This window comes from Eublepharis macularius, chromosome 19, assembly GCF_028583425.1.
Source record: "Eublepharis macularius isolate TG4126 chromosome 19, MPM_Emac_v1.0, whole genome shotgun sequence".
Lineage (NCBI taxonomy): Eukaryota > Metazoa > Chordata > Lepidosauria > Squamata > Eublepharidae > Eublepharis > Eublepharis macularius.
This window is the reverse complement of record NC_072808.1, coordinates 15,425,781-15,446,980: the sequence shown is the minus strand read 5'-3', so window position 1 is coordinate 15,446,980 and position 21,200 is coordinate 15,425,781. Positions and strand designations below refer to the sequence as shown.

General features: G+C 43.2%; 2 protein-coding genes across 2 annotated transcripts; both read left to right on the top strand.

Annotated features, from left to right (window-relative positions):
• Positions 1-6,714: 6,714 nt before the first annotated feature.
• Positions 6,715-8,263, top strand: LOC129346505 (olfactory receptor 1361-like). The gene is made up of 2 exons (XM_055003850.1): positions 6,715-7,620; positions 8,222-8,263. The coding sequence occupies exons 1-2, from the start codon at positions 6,715-6,717 to the stop codon at positions 8,261-8,263; spliced, it is 948 nt and encodes a 315-aa protein (XP_054859825.1).
• Positions 8,264-19,563: 11,300 nt separating this feature from the next.
• LOC129346397 (olfactory receptor 1B1-like) lies at positions 19,564-20,499 on the top strand. The gene has a single exon (XM_055003746.1). The coding sequence runs from the start codon at positions 19,564-19,566 to the stop codon at positions 20,497-20,499; it is 936 nt and encodes a 311-aa protein (XP_054859721.1).
• Positions 20,500-21,200: the final 701 nt, after the last annotated feature.

Here is a 21,200-nt window from a genome sequence, read left to right as displayed (position 1 = left end):
CAGTATATAAGGAACAATAGACTGTGAGAGCCAATATACTTCAGCACAGAGTGGACTAGATTTGTTACTTGGGAGGCCTGATTTCAAATCCTATTTCTTCCACAGCCCACTCATGAGATCTTTGTCAAGAAAGCATTTCTCAGTCAGATTGCTTCCGTCTCTAAGCAGGGAATAGTAAAAATCTCACTTCATTGGCTTAGGGCAGAGAACCCTCCTTGCTTGCCGATCCACCAACCATCGGTGGGAGGTGGCAAGCTTCCCGGAGGGAAATAAATAAATATAGGCCTTTTTATTTGCTTATAAGCAAGGAAGAACAGAGTTACCAAAAAGTAAAGGCTCTTTGGGCTGATCAGTTCTTCGGAGTTATGATATAACAACATGAGATTTTATACCTTGAGGACAATTGGCATAAGTTATTTAAGTTACAACCTTGGGACTACATTGGTTCAAACACGTGCCCACCCTCTGGTCCAGTGGTCACACATTGGCCAAACAATTCTGGACATCATTACAATATGCATACTTCTCGACAGTGCTTTTTTTCTAAAAAAATGTTTAGGGGTACTCTGACTCAAGAAAATCACCATTTTATAGTTCAAATCAGAAAAAATGAATGCAGTCAATGGACAAAATTACCAAGAACATGCTCACTCTTCGCGTGGTCAACAGAAGATGGGGCCGTGTGCCCACTCTCCACGTGGTCTACCGCAGACGTATCACACAACACCGTCGTCGCATCTTTTGTTTTTACAGTCATCATTCACTTTACACTCCTTTGCGGGCAGTGATGATGTAAAAGTTAGTAATTTTCCTATTCATATTGAAATACTGCCACTCAATGAGGTTATAGGCCAAACTTTCATCAGTAAAACACCACACTACTTCACAGATTAAACACTCACTTCCATCTGAGACTCAGGAAACACCGTGAAAGGAAATGATGTCAGAAGACTGTCGGGGATGAGAATTATGGGTATTGCCAACCAAGCCCTTCTAGAGACAATTGGTTGCCGCCATCGGGGGTAGCAACAAGACTGACCAATCACCGTGCTAAATTCCAACTACCAGAGATCCAAGTGTCTTAGGGCCAAGCTACACATGACGAATGACACTTGAATGGCAAGTGTATTTCTCCCTGTTCACTTGCCCTCCACTCAATCCACTTGCCGTTCAAGTGTCATTCGTCATGTGTAGCTTGGCCGTTAGAGAAGACTTGTTTGTATTTGTCTGCACACTAACGGTCACCAATTATGCCAGCAATCTTGGTGGCGTGTTCAGTGCTCAAAGACGTTCCTTTTTTTTTAAGACGAACAGCGCTCCTAGTGAGTTTAAATATAACTAAACATCTTTGTTGCCAATATACGCTACATAAAACTTAACAAATCACATAAATATCCATAATACCTTTGGAGTTGGTTTAGCGGGAATTCCAACACTTAAATTGTTTTACTTTCTCCCGTTAGATTCACAAACTGTTTAGGGGTATGCGTACTCTGCGTCCCCCGTCCCCCCCCCCCCAGAAAAAAGCACTGCTTCTCACTATCTTATTAGGGATCATCTTCTCGCTTATCTCTTTAGAACATTGTTAATCTTTTAAGGAACATTTTCTTCTATTAGCAACATTTTGTGCTTTGCAAGCAAAATACTATTTCTGAAGCTACTTATGCTCCCTTCTGACACCTGGGAGTTCATGATGTCCTTGATGCAAGCCCCTCTCTCTGCGTCCTTATTTTCTAGAGCAAAGTTCAGCTGGTATTCTACAGCTCCTTCCAGCATGTTAACTCAGGGCCAAGCTACAAGTGACGAATGACACTTGAACGGCAAGTGGATTGAGTGGAGGGCAAGTGAACAGGGAGAAATACACTTGCCATTCAAGTGTCATTTGTCGCTTGGCCCACTGAAAGAGATTTCTCTTATTTGCATAGTAGTACAAGTGTATACAAATGTTTAGCACTTTACATTAACAGGTATACATGCACATGTCTTTTGGCCCCATCTCTGCTTTGCGTATTAAGAATACAGTAAGAGGGCCCTGAGAATACAGCAGGATTACATAAAAACAGAATACCCCATGAAAAACATTTTAGCCCATTAAATTCACTTTCCGCAATGTCATCGTGCATGTGCCAGGATGGCACGCATGAAGAGGGACACGCAAGCAACATGAGGTAAGTTCCAGGTCCCCCCTCCCACTGGGTCTTAGCACTCGACTAGGTCTTAGCTCTCTACCCACTACACCACACTGGCTCTCAAACGAAGCATGTTCTCAACTGAATACTTTGGACTTTTAAAAATGCTTTTCTGTGTACTACCTGGTAGAATTTGCCTCTGTTCCAGTACCCTTTCTGAAGGCTACTAAGGATTCTATATTTACAAAGGTTGTTATGTTCATAGCACTTATGTCATTAGACTACTGTAACGCACTCTACATAGGCCACCCTTCAAAGCTAACTCAGAGACTCCAGCTCATGCAGAACATTGCAGCTCATTTCGTCTCAGGAGCTAGACACTGCATGCATATCACTCCCATTCTGCAGTCAATCCATTGGCTTCCCAGCAGTTACCAGGCTCAATTAAAAGTCATGAATATCACATTCAAAGCTCCTCATGGGCTTATAGAAAGGCCTGCCTGAGGAGGTCAGGAAAGCTCCCAGTCTCCTAGCTTTCTGCAAACTATGCAAAATGGAATTATTCGGAGTCCTTTTTACCCATGTTGTAAGAAGCAGATCAGATAGATGCATTGGCAAGGACAGGGACTATATCATTGCTGGGTACTGTTTCCTGGTGTAGGCATGTGCCTAATAGGAAGTTTCCACATTGTCAAACATGCCATATGTAAATTCGCTGTACTTTGTTTCAGAAAGATTTCATCTCCATGTTCGACTTTATGCTTGTTTTTCAAATTTTCTGCTACCATACCCTTTTGTATCTCTTTCACTGAATACGCTCGTCGTTGTCCATTATTTACTTTGCTCAGTGACTGTCCTGGCTGTTGATTATATTGTACTGCACTGTGCAATCTGTGTTGGATTTCGGTGAGAAAGGAAGGCTATACATAAATAAAATAATGTAGCAGTTGTTATCTTTTAAGCTTATTGTTAGATATGTTACGTTGAAGCCTACCCTCTTGGATGTTTCTCTTGAAGCAACTTCATGGTTGCCTGACATTCCTTGACTCGAACCATCCCTAATTCTCCATCTGGAAGGGATTTATGTGGCATGGGTTTCGTTGGGTTACCCTTGCATCACTCCATCAAATTTACACTACACTGTTCACTTCTCTTAAAAGGGCAGATTGATTCGGCCTAACTTGCTGTAAGAAGTTGATTGCTGACGGCACATCTCTTGAGACGTGCCGGTGAAACTGCAGCTTGGTGTCTCGGCTAACAAGCTCCCCCTGGAAAAGTCTCCCCTCCAGAGTCTGTGCCATGCATGACCCACTGAAGTATTTGCTGTTCCTTTCCTACCCGTAGATCCTTGTAAATATCATTCCTGCAGCCTGCCCAATCTCCAGTGCTAAAAACGTCTTTACGCTTCAGAGATTCTGCAGTCAAAAAGGACCACTGTTGCCATAAAAGAACCCAGCTGTCATGTGTCCCATCTCTTTTGGTGGTGCTGTAGAACAGACCTTAAGAAATGCTCCATCTTCTTGAAGAATCTTATTTTCCATTCATTATTACAAGATACAATGAACCTTCATATGGAAGATGCTTCTGTAAGAACAATTTTGTTCTGCTTTTGTGATGTCTTCATCTATTCTAACAACATGGGTCTCCTCGTGTAAACTCATAGGAAGGAATAAATTGGAATCTCTTTTTCTTCCGACTGACAGATTTCAATTTTCACAACCATGGACCAGATTTGCAGGACAAGGGCTTCCCAAACAGGTGAGTCCCAATCACTTCACTTAAGGCTTACATTCCACCTGGTTCACTTGCTCTTATCCCAAACATTTAACCGCTAGCCATGATGCCTTAAGATTGCAAATCACTGATTTCATTGACCGAGATAATCAACAAGTACAACTGGAGACAGCCATCAGAGAACTCGACCATATTTCAGCCCGGACCCACCCTTAATCCCAACCTTACGCCTGCAACATGACTAATTTTTAACCATTCTCAGGCATCTTCATGCATCTTCCTCCAGGATGACTAAATGGAAGGAAGGGTAGGGCTACTGTTCCTTTAACCGATACACAGAAAACAATGTTTGGCTGATTCAGCTTGTTATACAGAGATGAGAGAGGGGTGTAATACTGGAATCATCTGCTTCAAAGACACAAGAACCATTGTGTTCCTGTGCATCCGCTGGTTTTCTCATGTCTTGTTAAAGCTAAGCAGCAACAAAGGCAATGGTGATGATATGACCCACCTAAGATATGACCCACCGCTGGTGGGGCTTGACTTACCAGTTGAAGACTAATGGTGCAGTAACTTGAGTATAGGACGTAGACTGTTTTGGGAAAACCTACATTCCCTGTACAAAACTGTTGGGGGTTGCAAAGCAATGATATAAGTTTGCAGAGTAGCAGAGTTTGATAATAGTGCAATGGAAATAAGTAGATAGACTTCTGTGATTCTAGCTCTATAAAAATACTTTACTACATAATAGGGTAAAAAGGTACATTTGGTAGGAAAAACAACAAACAGTTTCTGACTACATCTTGATAGTCTCAACTAAGTACTAAAGAGAGAAAAGCTTAGATTGCAAAGAGAAGGAGACTGAAATTAGACTGCATGGTCAAGTGAAGTAGTAGACAGTAGTGAACAAAGAACAATAAAACCTTAGTATATGTTACGAGCTAATTGCCCCCCAATAAACTGGCTCATCCAATAGACAATCCTAGATTCTCTCATTGAGACTAAAGACACCCATTTTCTCAGGGCCAAGCTACACATGACGAATGACACTTGAACAGCAAGTGTATTTCTCCCTGTTCACTTGCCCTCCACTCAATCCACTTGCCGTTCAAGTGTCATTCATCATGTGTAGCTTGGCCCTCAGAAGCGAACTTCTCTTGCAGCCTAAGTGGTCCTATGCTAACTAGCTATCTGACTCAACAGAGTAACAGAATAACAACTCTTTCGTGACTGAGTGTAGGACACTTGCACAGCTTCCAACAAAAACTCTGTACAATTATCGGGTTTTCTTGGTGACCTTGGGCAGGCCAGTGTGCCAAGACTTGCCCATCTCTACGTGCCCCTAGGGTGACCAGGGACTCTAGGATTTTGTCCCTCTTGTACCCCCCTTGATCTTCCTGCATTTCCCATCAAGAGGGAAGCTGACAAGTGTCCAACCTGTGTCATTCATCACTTATAGCTTGGCCCTCAGCTGCCTTCATTGCCACTAACTATATTCCCGTTCTAGACCACCTGTTTGGGGAGGAAGGGGGAACAAGTCTTAGTTGGTCTGACTTCTCTAAAAGGTGCCAGAAGATGGTGCTGGGAGGCTGTTGTTCCTCTCCACAGGACACGTCCAATAGGCTCAGTTTTGTCTCCCAGGCTTCTACAGGTGAGTTTCAGCTATTGATTCCTGAAGATGCTAACCAGGGGTTGGAGGACTCCAACTTAAGACATGCATGATCAGCCTACGTTTATTAAATCCAGTTGAGTAACAATCGGTACAATCACACCTGCCATCAATGTGTAACTTTACACCACTTTGCAGGCCCTTCTGAAAGAGGAATGGAGAGTGCTTTCGTGTCATAGCTGACTTATGGCAACCCCTAGTAGGTTTTTCATAAGAGGTGGTTTGCCATTGCCTGCCTCTGTAACCCTGGTCTTCACTGGAGGTCTCCCATCCAATTTACTAACCAAGGCCGACCCTGCTTAGCTTTTGAGATCTGATGAGATCAGACTCACCTGGGCCATTCAGGTCAGGACTCTGACAGAGAATCGAGAAGATTGTGTTTTTGTTATCTAGCACTGATAATCATGTGTCTTATAGAGTCTCTCAGTTTGCACTCGTAGCCAAAAAGATAAGATCTAAGGGGGTACTGAATGAGGCTGTTTCATGATTCCTGGGATAGTTTGGCATACTGTACTGTTTTAATTAATTTTAATTAACCTTTACAAACTGTGATAATGGATTTAACTGTTTACGAAAGATGGTGCTGGGAGGCTATTGTTCCTCTCCATAGGGAATGTCCAACAGGCTCAGGGCGAAGCTACAAGTGACGAATGACACTTGAACGGCAAGTGTATTTCTCCCTGTTCACTTGCGCTCCACTCAATCCACTTGCTGTTCAAGTGTCATTCGTCACTTGTAGCTTGGCCCTCAGTTTTGTCTCCCAGGCAACTGTTCTGGGGTACAAGGAAAAGTAACAACAGAGTGCTGATGACACTCAACTTTGTTTCTCTTTTTTATCAGATGCGTGGGGGGTGCTGAATGAATAGCTCAGATAATTGGTGGGCTGGATCAAGGTGAACAAACTAAAGCTCTGTCTAGACAAGACGGTTATTAATGGTGAGTGGACTGCCCATTCAGGAAGTGGGTGTAATACTTGTCCTGGATAGCACATTTCCCCTTAAAGATAAGGTATACACAATATAATCCAGTTCAGCAAAAATAAAAATGTCACCTTAAAACACTGAATAAATGAAAACTGTGTAAAATACTTTTCAAGCCTGGGTTTCCCAGATCCTAGAATCCAGCACTCTTAACCACTACACAACTACTTCACCTCTGTCTCTTCCTTTCACAGCTTGTAGAATGACCAGTAAGAACCAAACAAGCATCTCTGAATTTGTTCTTTTGGGTCTCTCCACCCAACCTCAACACCAGAGACTCCTCTTCCTGCTTTTCTTCTCCTTATACCTGTTCGCTCTACTTGGAAACCTTCTGATTGTCCTACTGACCCGTTTGGACAACCACCTCCTTCGTACCCCCATGTACTACTTTCTCCATCACCTCTCATTGGCCGACTTAGGTTTCGTTTCCACCACCGTGCCCAAGATATTGGTGAATCTGATGTCTCCAACCAAGACCATCACTTATCGCGGGTGCTTGACCCAGATGTATTTCTTCTTAACCTTTGGCAACACCGACAGTTTCCTCCTGGCTTGCATGGCTTACGACCGCTACGTGGCCATCTGTCGCCCACTGCATTATACCACTGTGATGAGCCAGAAGCGCTGCTTCGTACTGGTATGTGGCTCGTGGATCACCTCCGCTCTTCACTCTTTGCTCTACACTCTTCTGACATCCCGTCTTTCTTTCTGCTCCTCTTGGGAGATCCCCTATTTTTTCTGCGACGTCTACCCTCTCCTGGAACTCGCCTGCTCCAGCACAAGTCTCATCAAGACCCTGGCACAGACAGAAGGTGTAGCAGACATTCTAGGGCCCTTTGTTCTCATTATCATCTCCTACATATACATCTTCTGTGCCATTATGAAAGTACCATCTGCTGCTGGTAAGCGCAAGGCCTTCTCAACCTGCGGCTCTCATCTAACAATAGTCGTTTTGTTCTATAGCACCATCAGCTGTCTCTATTTCCAGCCTGCCTCTGCTTACTCGGCCCAGAAAGGCACCATTACTTCTCTCTTGTACGCAGTGGTGATCCCCATGCTGAATCCATTCATTTATACCTTGAGGAACCATGATATAAAGACAGCTATTGTGAGACTCTGGGGCAAGAGCAGAGGTTTTCAGAGTAAACGAGTAACAAGAAAAGAGACAGTGAAGAGTCCGTGAACTATGTATGTCTTCTTGGATCTACCAGCCAGGGATGCAGAGCACAGATGTCAGATTTTTTAAAAAAATTTATTTTATTATTACATTAAAATACAGTAAAACATAACAATCAAAAATTATTAAAAACATAATTTTAAACAGCCAGGGTTTTCAAAAATGTAGGAAATGTTTGTAGATAGTTCTGGAGGGATTATATCGTTTTCCGAGAGATGCTGTAAAATTGGGTACCAGGTGGTATGAAGCGTAGTGCTGTAGTCAGCATTGTTGAGTTGTGTCATGCTGTCCGCTAACATAGCCATCACAAAGTGATCCCAAACTTTTTTATACCACTGCTCTATGCCAGGGGCTTTAGAGTTTTTCCAAAGTGCAGCTACCGTTAACTGAGCAGTTGCAGTGAGGATGCTAATGGTCTGTGTTTTACGTTTCCGCAGTTGTAAGTTTTGCCAATATGTCAATAGGAATGATTCTGGGAGAAAAGGCATTTATTCCTGTGATTTGTAAAATCAGGGAATGAATCAGACGCCAGAAAAATTCAATCACCGGACATTCCCACCAACAACGTATATAAGAACCAAGGGTGTTGCATCCTTTCCAGCCTTGCTCCAGGTGTTAAAAAGATCACTGAGCAAAGTATAAACATTTTCTTGCTTTGGTTATTCTTATTAGATAAGTTAAGGTTTCAACCTTGTATGAATTCTTTCCTTAAGACAATTTCAGATATATGGCTTCAGCTTCTCAAATGTTTCTATAATTCATTTGCCACTCAAGCGTGTCAGACGTCACGTTCTCTGGGGAAATGTGTCATTGGACAAGGTGTGTGCGTCATTAGGACATTGTTGTCTCCTAACCTTTGGTATTTTATTCTCGTCCTGATAAGTAATATTTTATACTAGTTTTGCTGCACTTTTGCCCTGTTCCTATTTGTAATTTTAATCCCATTCTGTATGGACTCGCTTCTGTATTTAAAATTTTGTATTTTATGTATGCCAATAAAGGCTTGCTTGAAAATATTTTATTCTGTAAACAAACAGCAATTAATCTGTAAACTATCAGTACTGAGGGGTATATAAGGACCTCCAGTGGAACTGGTCCTTATACGTCTCCCCGAAATGGAGAATGTTTCATGGGGTTATTAAATAAATAATAAGCCCATATTTCTTTGATTATCACTGCTTTGATGTCTTGATTCTGTGTAAATTCATTGGCTGAAAGAGGAGGTCAAATTAAAACGCAGAGTACTCTAAAATAAAAGGCAGTGAATGATTTTGAGAGCAAGACTAGGGAGTTAAAGAGCAAAAAATTACAGAGGGACAGTAAAGATTACTCCAGTGGAAAAGTTTGTCAGTTGGTAGAGCATACCTGCCGATTCCAAAAAGAGAGTACCAGTGGTGGGATGACCCAAGCACATCATTATGAAATCGATTATCATGGGCAAGACCAGTGGAGAGCTTATCTGATTTTGATACAACTGAAAAGTCAGATACAGACATATTGGGGGACGAGCAAGCCTCAATCAGGATGCTTCGCAATAAACCAGGCCCATTTAACAATCGGGGATTTTTTTCAGCAGGTCCCAGTCATGGCCCCCTATGAGAGGGAGATACAGGACCTAGTATTCAAGATTTTGTCACACTCCAAAGAAGCAAAATGGCTGTATTCAAAGGTACTTTTCATACTGCTTCTCTCTCCCCTCCTTTTCCTCAGAAGCTGATTGGTGCACGTGGCTGTAACCACACTCACCCTCCTCAGCTCCCCGACCAATTTGTCCTCATTTTTTTTACGAGATCCTTATAATTTTTCTTCTTGCCTCTTTTCTTTCCCTCATGCTCCCCATATGGTCTGTGCGGATCTCAGCATCCTGCACTACAATTTCTGCCTTATTTTTTTTCCAATTACGAAGAACAGTATTATGTTTTCCCGATAACCCTATAGTTTTTCTTTTTGCTCCTCTCCTTTCTCTCACGGTCTCTGTATTGTCTGTGCAAATCTGATCACACCCTCCCTTCTCAGCATATCACACTACAATTTTTGCCTTTTTAAAAAATGAACGAAAGTAACAGTGGCGTTGTGTTGATGTGCAAGTAGCCTCCACGCAAATGTCTTGAGCTGTTTCCACCACTTTGCCTTCCCTCACGGGCTCACATATCCTATAACATAATTGAGAAAGCGTATTGCCGACGACTCACATGGATTCCACTGGTGCAGCAGCATGCCAGGGCTGCTTGCTTCCCTCCTTCCCAGCACATGAAATTCTAATTGGGTAAGTTTGCATTATACAAGCATTGAAATTTTCAACCAACGAGCAGGGGTATTAGAACTTAATTAAATCAAGGTATAATAACTACATATAATGAAAAAAAAGGGAACTCGCAATAAATGAAATAATATCTACATTGGAAGACTTGGTCAATTATTACCAATTGAAGTTTGACAAAACCTTGAAAGATTTTAAGAAGGCTATTACAAAGAAGGTAAATGATGTTGAAAAAAATAGATCATAAATTCAAAAGTTGATCATAGATTACAACCAACAGAGTAAACTTAATGTTATGGGAAATGAAGAGGCTGAAATTAAAGAATATAATCAAGAACTGGGGAAATGGAGAGATCCAGAAGCATGTAGGCTCTTAGATGAAGACATTGGGCACAACAACGGTGCAGTAAAAAAGCTCAAAGCTACTACTGAAGATCTGGAAAATCATCAGAAGAGGTGTAGTGGACCGACTAGGGCTGGTGCCCGGCTTGGACTCGCTACAGTTGGAACCACCCAAACTGGGGCCAGCTCACCCACCCCCAGAACTCGAAAACCCCTTCCAGGGACAGCAAAGAGGCAGTGCTACTCTTCTGACCCAGCTTTCCTGAAAGTGAGAGCCAACACCAAGCCCCCAAAATAAGTACAGAATGTGGCTGAGACTTTGGAACCCAGTTACATGCTCTACAAGCTCCCCTGTAGCATGGGAAAGGACAGCAGGGGCAGCAAGGGAACAAACCTTATCTAAACTTCTCTCTTTTTTTGAGAAAGTTACTACCTTGCCACCCTACATATGGGTGAAATCAATGGCAGCCCGTACATGGGCTTTCTCTGTGGTGGCCCCCACCCTGTGGAATGGCCTGCCTAAAGAGGCCAAGAGCGTGCCCCCACTCTCCTAGATTTCCACAAACAATGCAAAACCGAATTATTCAGAAAGGCTTCACTATGTTGTCTTATGTCTGTTGTGTTAAACATGTGTTCCTCTGAACTACCTGTTCTTCATGCGGTCTATTTCAGCCCAAGAATTGCTTATGTTCCTTTTCAGTATTTCTTCAACTCTGTATTAGATTCTTACTAATGCTATGTCTTTGTAAACTTGTGTTTATTTACCCTATGGTACTGTTTATGGAAATACCTTTGAAACTGACACACTTGTCTCACACTGTATAATCCACCTTGAAACTCAGTAAGAAAGGCAGACTATAAATGACATATATTTTTTAAAAAGGTTATGATCAAACCCACACACCTTATAATTGTAACAGAAACAATAAGACAAACAAATGCAAAATGTCACACCATGTAATAAGTGACTGTTATGAAGGTGGTTTATTCCACAGCTGATTTCATAAGTCAAGAACTATGCATTTAGCAGTAGATGGCAACAGCTCCAAATCTTCTAGATCTTTCTAGAAGTTTCTGCCTATAGCCTGCATAGGTGCATTCGCATGCGATTGCACGAAACAACACAGCATCTAACAGCTCGCCACCCACCCCATAGGTTTGGATGCTGAGAGACTATGCAGTTTGAATACCTGTGTGTTTTACTGGTTGGAATTGTTTTGATCTATTATGCTACCACGTTTTATATTTTTGATGTGATCAGCTCTGTTTTACAGGGAGAGGACTATAAATGTGATAAAATACAAAATCACTATTTAGTGAAATACAAAATCACTGTATAAAAATATTTTCCCAACCATTGCTCCCTGAAAAAAGAGACATCTGCTTTGAGTCAGCTACAAATATAAGCTGAAAATGAAATAAAATATTAGAAACAGAATCACAGAAAAACTAAAATGAACTTGAGCGTTTTTAGAAGCTTTAATTTATTTATTTTTTTAAAATCTGTAAAAGTTAGTTTCGAGGGGGGTGGGTTGAAGCTGTAAGACTTGAACTGCTTCCCTTCCTAAATATTTTCTTTAAAAATAATACAAAGACTCTTTACTTAAAAAAAAAAAAACTCTCAGCAACAACCCCTCACCAAAAAAAATGTGTTTTTATTTTACTATAAAGCCTCCTAAGTTAAGAGTGATTAACAACCCACTACCCTCGACTCCCCCACGAAATGGCCGCCAACTGCCGGTTCCCTCCTATTTATAGAGTTCCTCGAGCATGCGCAGTCCGCTCCCTTCGGCGCCAAAAGCCCGGCTCCTCCTCTCCCTTCGCGTGTCTCCCAGGCAGCCAATCGGAGGCGCGGGTCTCGCCGATGGCTCTCCGCGCTGAAAGACCTCGAGTGGGAAGGGGGGAAAGAGGCGTCAGTCTGGGGGCGTGGCTTTCCCAGTTCAGGACAGGCAGAAGTGCGGCCGGGGAAGCTCCACCTCCAGCGGCTTCCCCTGCTGCAGCTGCTGGACGAGGCTGACGAGGGAGGAAGAGAGACCCCCCTTGAGCCCGGGAGGGACCTCTTTTTCCTTTGCGCTTTCCGAACTGGGAAAGGGCTGCTCGCCTGTCGCAGCAGGGAGGCGGATCGAGGCTATGGAGCCAAGGGAGGAGGAGAGCCCTTGCCTTGGATAGGACGCCTCCTCCTCCTCCTCCTCCTTGGAGCGCCCCCTCCCCTTCCCTGGCTTAGAAGGATGGGGGGGGGGAGAAAAAGTTCTTGGTGTCAGTATCCCGCTCATGCCAATGCCAAAGCTGATCTGCAATTCCTCTGGGGGACAATTGCGCTGCTGGTGGTCGCTTGAACGGCTGTGCATGCGCAGAAACCCTTTGGTCGCCTAGGCTAAGCTCCCTTTGGGGGCTCTTGATTAAAACAACCTCTGCCTCCCCCAACTGGAGAGGTTTTGGGGCTCCAGCAGCCCCCTTTTCCATCTGCAAAGCACTCTGCACATGCTCAGAGACCCACCTGCTGGCCATTTCTGGTGGGGTTGCCAGGTCCAGGTTGGGAAATTCCTGGAGATTCGGGCAATGGCACCTGGAGACAGTGGGGTTTGGGGAGGGAGCTCAGCGGGATATAATACCAGAGTGTCCACCTTCCAAAGCAGAAGTTTTCTCCGTGGGAACTGATCTCTGTAGTCTGGAGATCAATTGTAATTCTAGGAAATCAGTAGGCCCCACCTAGAGGTTGGCAACCTCCTAAAGGGAGCTGTCCGGCAAAGGCAGGTGCTGGAACTGACAGCTGGGGAGGGGGGGGAGGATCTGGGGGTGCCTTGGCAGTTGGGTGCTGCTTCTAAGCTTTTCGTGTCCCTCAAAAGGAGGCCTCCTCTTCTCTCTCTCTGCACCCCCCTCCCATGTAATTCCTTAAAAGCTTGAAGGATGTACTATAAACGAATGACAAGAATGCCCCTTGATAACAAAGAGAGATGCTTGAAAGCCCATTGGATATAATGGGATCCAGGAATGCCAATTGACTTGCAGTGGTTCCATCAAATTGCATGACAGCTCACCGCAGTTGCAAAGAAACCTCCAAACATTTACTTGACTTAAATCTCCAAACATTTACTTGACTTAAACAAATCTGTTATCCCCAGCTACTGCAGAATGATAAGCTTTGGGCTGCTGCCATCGGAAATTCTGATGGAGCAAGAGTGTAGAAAGAGGGGCTGGCTTTCTTTGGGATCTGGGCCCCCAATCCATGCCTCCTAGGGTTCAAGCTTAACAGAAACAGATATACAGAGAAGCCCAGCCACGGCATTTGCAAGCATTGGTCTAGATGGAGCAGAGTTCATTACAGAAATGACACCCTCAGAGCCAAGCTACAAGTGACGCCTTACACAGATTGGACCCTTGTCAGCTTCCCTCAAGTTTGGATGGGAAATGTAGGCGTCCTGGTTGTGCAGCTGTAATGGAGAGCCAAGCTGTAAAACCGGGATGCCTTCATTTCCCATCAAAAGTTGAGGTAAGCTGACGGGTCCATCCTGTGTAAGGTGTCACTTGTAGCTTGGCTCTCATAGGGAGAAATTAGGAAAGAAGGAACAAGGAAGAGTGATTTTTTTTTCAATAAACTGCAGTGTAAAGATTCCTAAACTATAAAGTTTATTGCACCCTGGCAAAGAGAGACAATGGATTTTATTTGATACCATGTCACTCAGGGCCAAGCTACAAGTGACGAATGACACTTGAACGGCAAGTGGATTGAGTGGAGCGCAAGTGAACAGGGAGAAATACACTTGCCGTTCAAGTGTCATTCGTCACTTGTAGCTTGGCCCTCAGCAACATCTAAAGCTTTCCACTTTATGAATAGCATGGTCAGATACAACCATTTCCTTATATGGCTTGCACCTTTCAAGCCACATGTCTTGGGTGATTTTCTAAGTTTGAGTTGTGCTGAAGTTAGAGAACTGTCTGTGCGATATCCTCTGGGATTTCCAGTGCAGATACTTAAAGGGGAACCTCTTGCCTGTTTGTTGGAACATCAAGACTCCCTAGCTTGATTTGCTGTCCCCTTTTTTGCTAAATGCATTTATCCAATGCCAGAGGGGCACGTTGGGGAGAAGTTAGGAGCATCTTTTGGATACAGGTAAGCAGGAGTTGGACTGAGTGGCCAGCCGTCTTTGGCGCCTCCATTAGTACCATATAGTATAGTATATTTATTTAGCAGCAAACCATAGAAACTTGTGAAAGCATCGGCTGTTGGCCAGAGGGAAATGGGTTGGCGGTGATGACTGGATTACCTGGGCCAGGGAGATGAGAAACACAAATGTGCTTTGCTGTTAAATCGCCTTGGAATGAAGAAGGAGGCTGAAAATACTTGTGTGTGTGCGTGCGTGCTTGGCGGTGTGTAAATATTCTGACGCTGTCCACCCGAGGGCTGCTTCCACACACATTCGATAATCCACTTTCAATACTCTTTAGTGAACATTTGGAACTGCTTTTCCATGTGTGGAACAAAAAATCCACTTCCAAAGGATTGCTAAAGTGCATTGAAAGTGCATTATTCAACGTGTGTGGAAATGGCCAACAATACATAGACTCGGGTGAATTGAAATTACCTGTTATTGACATTAGGGTTGCCAGCAGGCCTGGAGAAGGGAATGTGTCCTGTCCCTTGATGGGATATTATTTACCAGGAACTGTGACAAACCTCCATGCCATGAGAACTTACAGCAACCCATGTCCTCAGTGTTAAAGAGACAGGGCATTTTTCTATGGGCCAGTTGGCAGCCCTGATTGTGGTCAGAGGTATCCTGTCTTCTTCTTCTCACCCCTTTCACCCCGATCTCCTGCCTGTGCTGTCAGACAGCATGGGAGAGAGGACAGCACCCATCCTTTATCTTCACCACTAACAGATTTCCATGATTTTCGACCTCCCTGCGAATGTCAGCAAAACCTATGGGTATGGATGTTTGTCCACAATGTATGGGGAAGCAATGTGCCCAGTTGCCACTGGCCCCTTAAACTTGGGCCTCAGGACGAGCATGTGGGCTACAGAGGACAGTAGGAAACAAATATCTCCTCCCGTCATGCGTAGGACCCGGCTGCTGCTATTGACTCCCTTTCTTTAGAGCCCCAATAGCCCCATTACAGTCAGTGTGGCTTACGGCATTCTCCTTCAGCTCTTGGGTGAGGTTGAGTTAGCAGCAGAGGTTGATCTCTTACGTGTTCTCTTCTCCCTCCATATATTTCTTTATTTTTCCTTTTTCCTCTTTCTGTAGCTAGATTGTCCTTTTTTTAAGTTTTAAATTTTATTTGGGGGGGGGGGAACCGTAAACAGTAAAACTGCATAAAATAGCAGATGCAAAATCTGTAACAGTATACAAAGACAATAGAAGTAGAATATATAACAGTATATACTACAAACTATTTCTCCTCTCCATCCCCTTACTTACATGCACTCCATATTTTACATTCAAAATTTTAAAATGTTGATTTTACGGTTGATCTACTTTGGGAATAGCTATTCTTGTTTTTTCTTAATTTTCAACTACATAATCAAAAAAGTCATTTTTTTTAAAAAAAAATCTAAGATTGGTCTGTTATGAATATAAGAGGTTAATTTGGCCATATCTTCTTCCCTTGAGTTGCCAGCTGTCCTGGAGAAAAAATGTCCTCTCCTTTTAATAGAAGATTAATGGGAAATTATTTTACCAGGCAATGTTCTTTATCTCCATGCAATCCACCACCCCCACCCCAATTCAGCTACCCATTCCCAAATATTAAATCTTTATTGAAAGCACAAGGGGACATTTTTTTCTTCCATGCATTCCCTCTCTCCAATTTCCAGTATCCATCTGTCTTCTTACACCCTCCTTTTTTATTCACTTGTTCCACCTCTGCTTTTAAAAGCCTTCACTAACCACAGTTTCCCAAGCCACTGCAGGTGTATGTAGAATGCCTTTCCCTCGGTAGCAAGACATCTCCACAAACAGCCAGATTTTGGAGCACTTACTCCCAACCCCTGGACTCTTTCTTTCAGCTAAGTACATCCTGGAGGGAAGATGGGGTGGAGGGTTTGGAATATGAAACTGAGAACAGGAGAGAAAGAGACATAGTAAGCTGTCCAGAGCATCTCAGGTGTGTGCGTGTAGGGCCGACAGACAATGTTTAAAATGCTGGATCGAGCAGACCCAGGTTCAAATTCTTATTATGTCAGAGACTTGCTGAGTGAACGTAGGTCTAACATTCTTTCATTCTAACCAACTTCACAGGATTGTTGTTAGGAGAAAAGGAGAATGGCAGAGCATGTACACTGTCTGGAGCTCCTTGGAGGAAAGGAGATAGATAGATAGATAGATAGATAGATAGATAGATAGATAGATAGATAGATAGATAGATAGATAGATAGATAGATAGATAGATAGATAGATAGATAGATAGATAGATAGATAGATAGATAGATAGATAGATAGATAGATAGATAGATAGATAGATAGATAGAGGACAGACGGACGGACGGACGGACGGACGGACGGACGGACGGACGGACGGACAGATAGAGGACGGACGGACGGACAGACAGACAGAGGATGGATGGATGGATGGATGGATGGATGGATGGATGGATGGATGGATGGATGGATGGATGGATGGATGGATGGATGGATGGATGGATGGATGGATGGATAGATAGATAGATAGATAGATAGATAGATAGATAGATAGATAGATAGATAGATAGATAGATAGATAGATAGATAGATAGATAGATAGATAGATAGATAGATAGATAGATAGATAGATAGATAGATAGATAGATAGATAGATAGATAGATAGAGTGAACAGGGAGGTGAACAAGTGAACAGCAAGTGAACAGGGAGGAATACACGTGAGTCTGTTCACTTGCCAGGCAAGTGTCATTCATCACTTGTAGCTTGGCTCTGAGTCGTACGGCTTTCAGCTAAATGAAGGCAAGGCAGTGGCACTCAGAACCTGGTTGCTGACTTCTCCATACATTTGAGCGTTGTTTTTTAAACTGAGCCTTTTAAACAAATGCAGTTTTATAGCACATTAAGCACATGTTTATCCTGGCCTTTCTACAAAGAGCATAAAACAGCACTTCCTTCTCTATTCCAATCCTCGCTACAACTCTGTGAGGTAGGATAAGAGGGAGAGGGAACTGGTCCAAAGTCACCCAGTGAGTTTGATGGCAAAGGAGGGGATTTGAACTTGCATTAACCAGCTCCTAGTCTACCACTGTACCACATTGACTATGATTTGGACTAGAGCGTAGCAGTTGCCTGGTTAGTGCATTAAATAAGGAAGGGGAAAGCATGTGCACCAATCATGGTCTGTTCCTTGTTTTGTAAAGGAGGCCGTCGGATGTCATGATTTTCTTCTTCTTTTTTTAAGTTTAAAGGCATGCACATTGAAGCCAAGAGCGAGGATTTAAATGGGGGAACTTGTTGGGTGAATGGAAAACATAAGATAAAGTGATCGAGCCAACTTCTCTTGGACATTTCTAAGTGAGCGTACACTATTTGATTTGTATGCAAAAGGATCTTCTGCAAAAAGATGCCAAAATTAAGGGGTTTTTTTGTTGCCGTTAAGGAAAAATGACTGGTGGGGGGATGAGGGACAAGCATCCCAATGTCTTAACCCTTTGGATGGGTTAAGACATTGATCATCCCAACTTGTACTTGCCTCAGAAAGTTTAATGAGGAACCTGTCAAGCTGTACTGAGCAATGTAGAAGTGTACGTTGCTTTGATGTGATTGACTATTCACAGTTTGTGTGAAACTGATAAACATCGAGCTTTTTACATCAAATGCTGTCAGAATTTACCGTCTCCAACTGGACTGCCTGTATAGAGAAAAAAAATAACGACAATGGGCTTATCTATGCTCCCTCTTTCAAATGCGCATCAATCAATTAAGCGCAGAATTTTGGACACTGAATTGCAAAAGCTTGCCAGTTCTGCCAAAGAATCCTGCTCCCCTCTGGATTTTGAAATCCCTTTAATTGCTGGCCGACTGGCTCCTTACCTATCTGCCTCTTATACCCCACTAATGCGCAGAGCGTTCGCACTCGCTAGGTGCAATGCTATCCCTTCTGCAGTCACCTATGGCAAATATAATAAGATTACATATTCTGCAAGACTTTGTGCTTGTAATTCAAACTCGGTTGAGTCGGTTCCTCGTATTTTACTTCATTGCTCCCAGTATACTGATATTCTCTCTAATCTCTGAGGGCCAAGCTACAAGTGACGAATGACACTTGAACAGCAAGTGTATTTCTCCCTGTTCACTTGCCCTCCACTCAATCTACTTGCCATTCAAGTGTCATTCGTCACTTGTAGCTTGGCCCTTAGACCCAATTTTACTTAATATGCTGGGTCATTCGGAGACCTTAATGGTGACCCATTTTCTGAATGATTCGTCATCCGAAATAACTGAAAAGGTAGCCTTATTTTTAAGTCTGGTAATCAAGGATCGATTGAAAAATGTCTATTTATACTCAAACGACCCTTGTTACCTTTATATTTGTGTACCGTATTGATAACCTGAGATATGGCAATAAAGGCTTTGTTGTTGTTAAAAAACCCCCTGATAAACATGGTAATTGCAGACTGGTTATTGTTGAGGGTAATACAAACTGCGATGGATTTATCTTCACAAATTTCTTTCAGAATTCTTCATTGCATATTTTGGAGAACTGATTTTCAGTATATGGAACTCAGACATTTTTTCAGTACTTCAAATATTGCAGATTTGACAGTTGCATGGCAAACGTAACAATATTGACAATATTTCATTGTTGACCTGGGAAAGCCAAAAAAGATCGAGATGAAATCAGGAACAAGCTAACAAGTACACATAAAATGCACATAAAATTTATTATACACAAAGATCCCTGTACATACCCCTGTAAATATGTAACCCATTGTCAGGGGGATATTGAACGCCAAATCGAAGCAAAATTCATTAGCCGTACCTGCTTTAAACATAGAAGGTTCACACTAGTTTCTTGTGCTGATTACCAGTAATGTAATATTTGGCAGATTTTGATGATACTGACAGTTTCATGGCATGAAGTTTTAACAACTGACAGCCAGAAAACTGTTCCACCTCTATAGCCCTGAACATTTCAAGTAGAGGATTTGAATCTTGAAAACTAAAAATTCAGCAATTTAAATGTGTTCCAAAAGTTTTGCTTCCTTTTTAGATGGGTGTACCCTCAGGCATGAGGCTGTACATCTAAGGCCTTCTATTTCCTCCATGTTGTGATTCCCTCTGTAGGTCCCATGGACTGTGAGAATGGCACGGACATTGTGGAGTTTGTTCTCCTGGGTTTCTCCTCACAACCTGAACAACAGCCTCTTTTCTTCCTCGTCTTCCTGCTGATGTACGGAGCAGGCCTTCTGGGCAACATCATGATGCTCGTTCTGATCACCGTGGACGCCAGACTTCAGACCCCCATGTACTTCCTGCTGCGTAGCCTTTCTGTGGTGGACGTGGGGTTCATCACCGTCACAGTGCCCCAGATGCTGGCTCACATGTTGTCCTCTTCCAAGACCATCCCTTTCTACTCCTGTATGGCCCAGTTCTTCTTCTTCTATGTGTTTGCTGTCACAGAGCTGCTCATGGTGAGCGTTATGGCTCTGGACCGCTACGTTGCCATTTGCAACCCTCTCCACTATGCAGCAGTGATGAACCAGAAGGTCTGTGGACATTTGGTGGCTGGGTGCTGGATCATTTCCACCCTCCACTCCATGCTGCATGCTGGCCTCCTCCTGCGTCTCAGTTACCGTGGGGACAACCACCTCTCCCACTTCTTCTGTGACCATCAGCCCTTGCTGCAGCTCTCCTGCTCAGACACCAGCATCAATGAAGCAGTCATCTTTTTTGAAGGTGTTCCCATCATCCTTGGTCCCTTTGTCTTCATTATCATCACCTACGTCCGTATCGTGGCAACTGTGACTAAGTTCTCTTCCTCAGGGAGGCGCAAGGCTTTCTCTACCTGTGGCTCCCATCTCACCATGGTTGTCTTCTTCTATGGGGCAGTCATTGGGGTCTACTTCTTACCCACATCCAACTATTCTTCTGAACGAGGGACTGTTTTTGCTGTCATGTACACTGTCATCACCCCGGTGTCCAATCCCTATGTCTACAGTCTCCAGAACAAAGATGTGAAAGGAGCTCTGAGACATCTCCTGGGAAAGAGGATTTTTTCTCAGTAGTGGTGAATAATTGGTTAATATGTGTCCCCAACTCCTGCCCTTATCCCTTCATTCTAAAAGGTGTTGGAAATAGCAATGTCTGGTGTACAATAAGGAAGAAGAGAAGAAGACCTTTTCCATACAGGGGGCAGCTACTACACCAAACTGGGAGCCAGTTTGGTGTAGTGGTTAAGAGTGCAGGACTCTAATCTGGAGAACTGGGTTTGATTCCCCACTCTTCCTCTTGAAGCCAGCTGGGTGACCTTGGGTCAGTCACAGCTCTCTCAGAGCTCTCTCAGGCCCACCTACCTCACAGGATGTTTGTTGTGGGGATAATAATGACATACTTTGTAAACTGCTCTGAGTGCGCATTAAGTTGTCCTGAAAGGCAGTATATAAATCAAATATTATTATTATTATTAAGGTCAGTTAGTTAGGATAGAGAGGGAAACAACTCTCTTGTCTCCTAAAGATCATTTCTTTGTCTTGTCTCCTATTGGACTAAACGGGTCAATATCCTCCTCCTTCTCCTAGCAGAGCACACACTCTGTACTATGTAGGTAGATAGACAGCATCTATCTCGATCTCTGCCCTTTAACCTTTAATCAATACTGCGTAACTACCGCTGTCCTGCTAACAAAAGATAGCACCTCTGATGGGGTGGTTCAAGCGAGCAATGGAGAGCTAGTATTCTGTCAAATGGCAAGAATAATTTTGGTTTC

Bases quoted from the DNA above. Each gene is read 5' to 3' on its own strand.
- LOC129346505 (XM_055003850.1), top strand. From the start codon at position 6,715: ATGACCAGTAAGAACCAAACAAGCATCTCTGAATTTGTTCTTTTGGGT. The intron at 7,621-8,221 runs GTGAGACTCTGG...ATCAGACGCCAG, and splicing joins ATGATATAAAGACAGCTATT to AAAAATTCAATCACCGGACA.
- LOC129346397 (XM_055003746.1), top strand. From the start codon at position 19,564: ATGGACTGTGAGAATGGCACGGACATTGTGGAGTTTGTTCTCCTGGGT.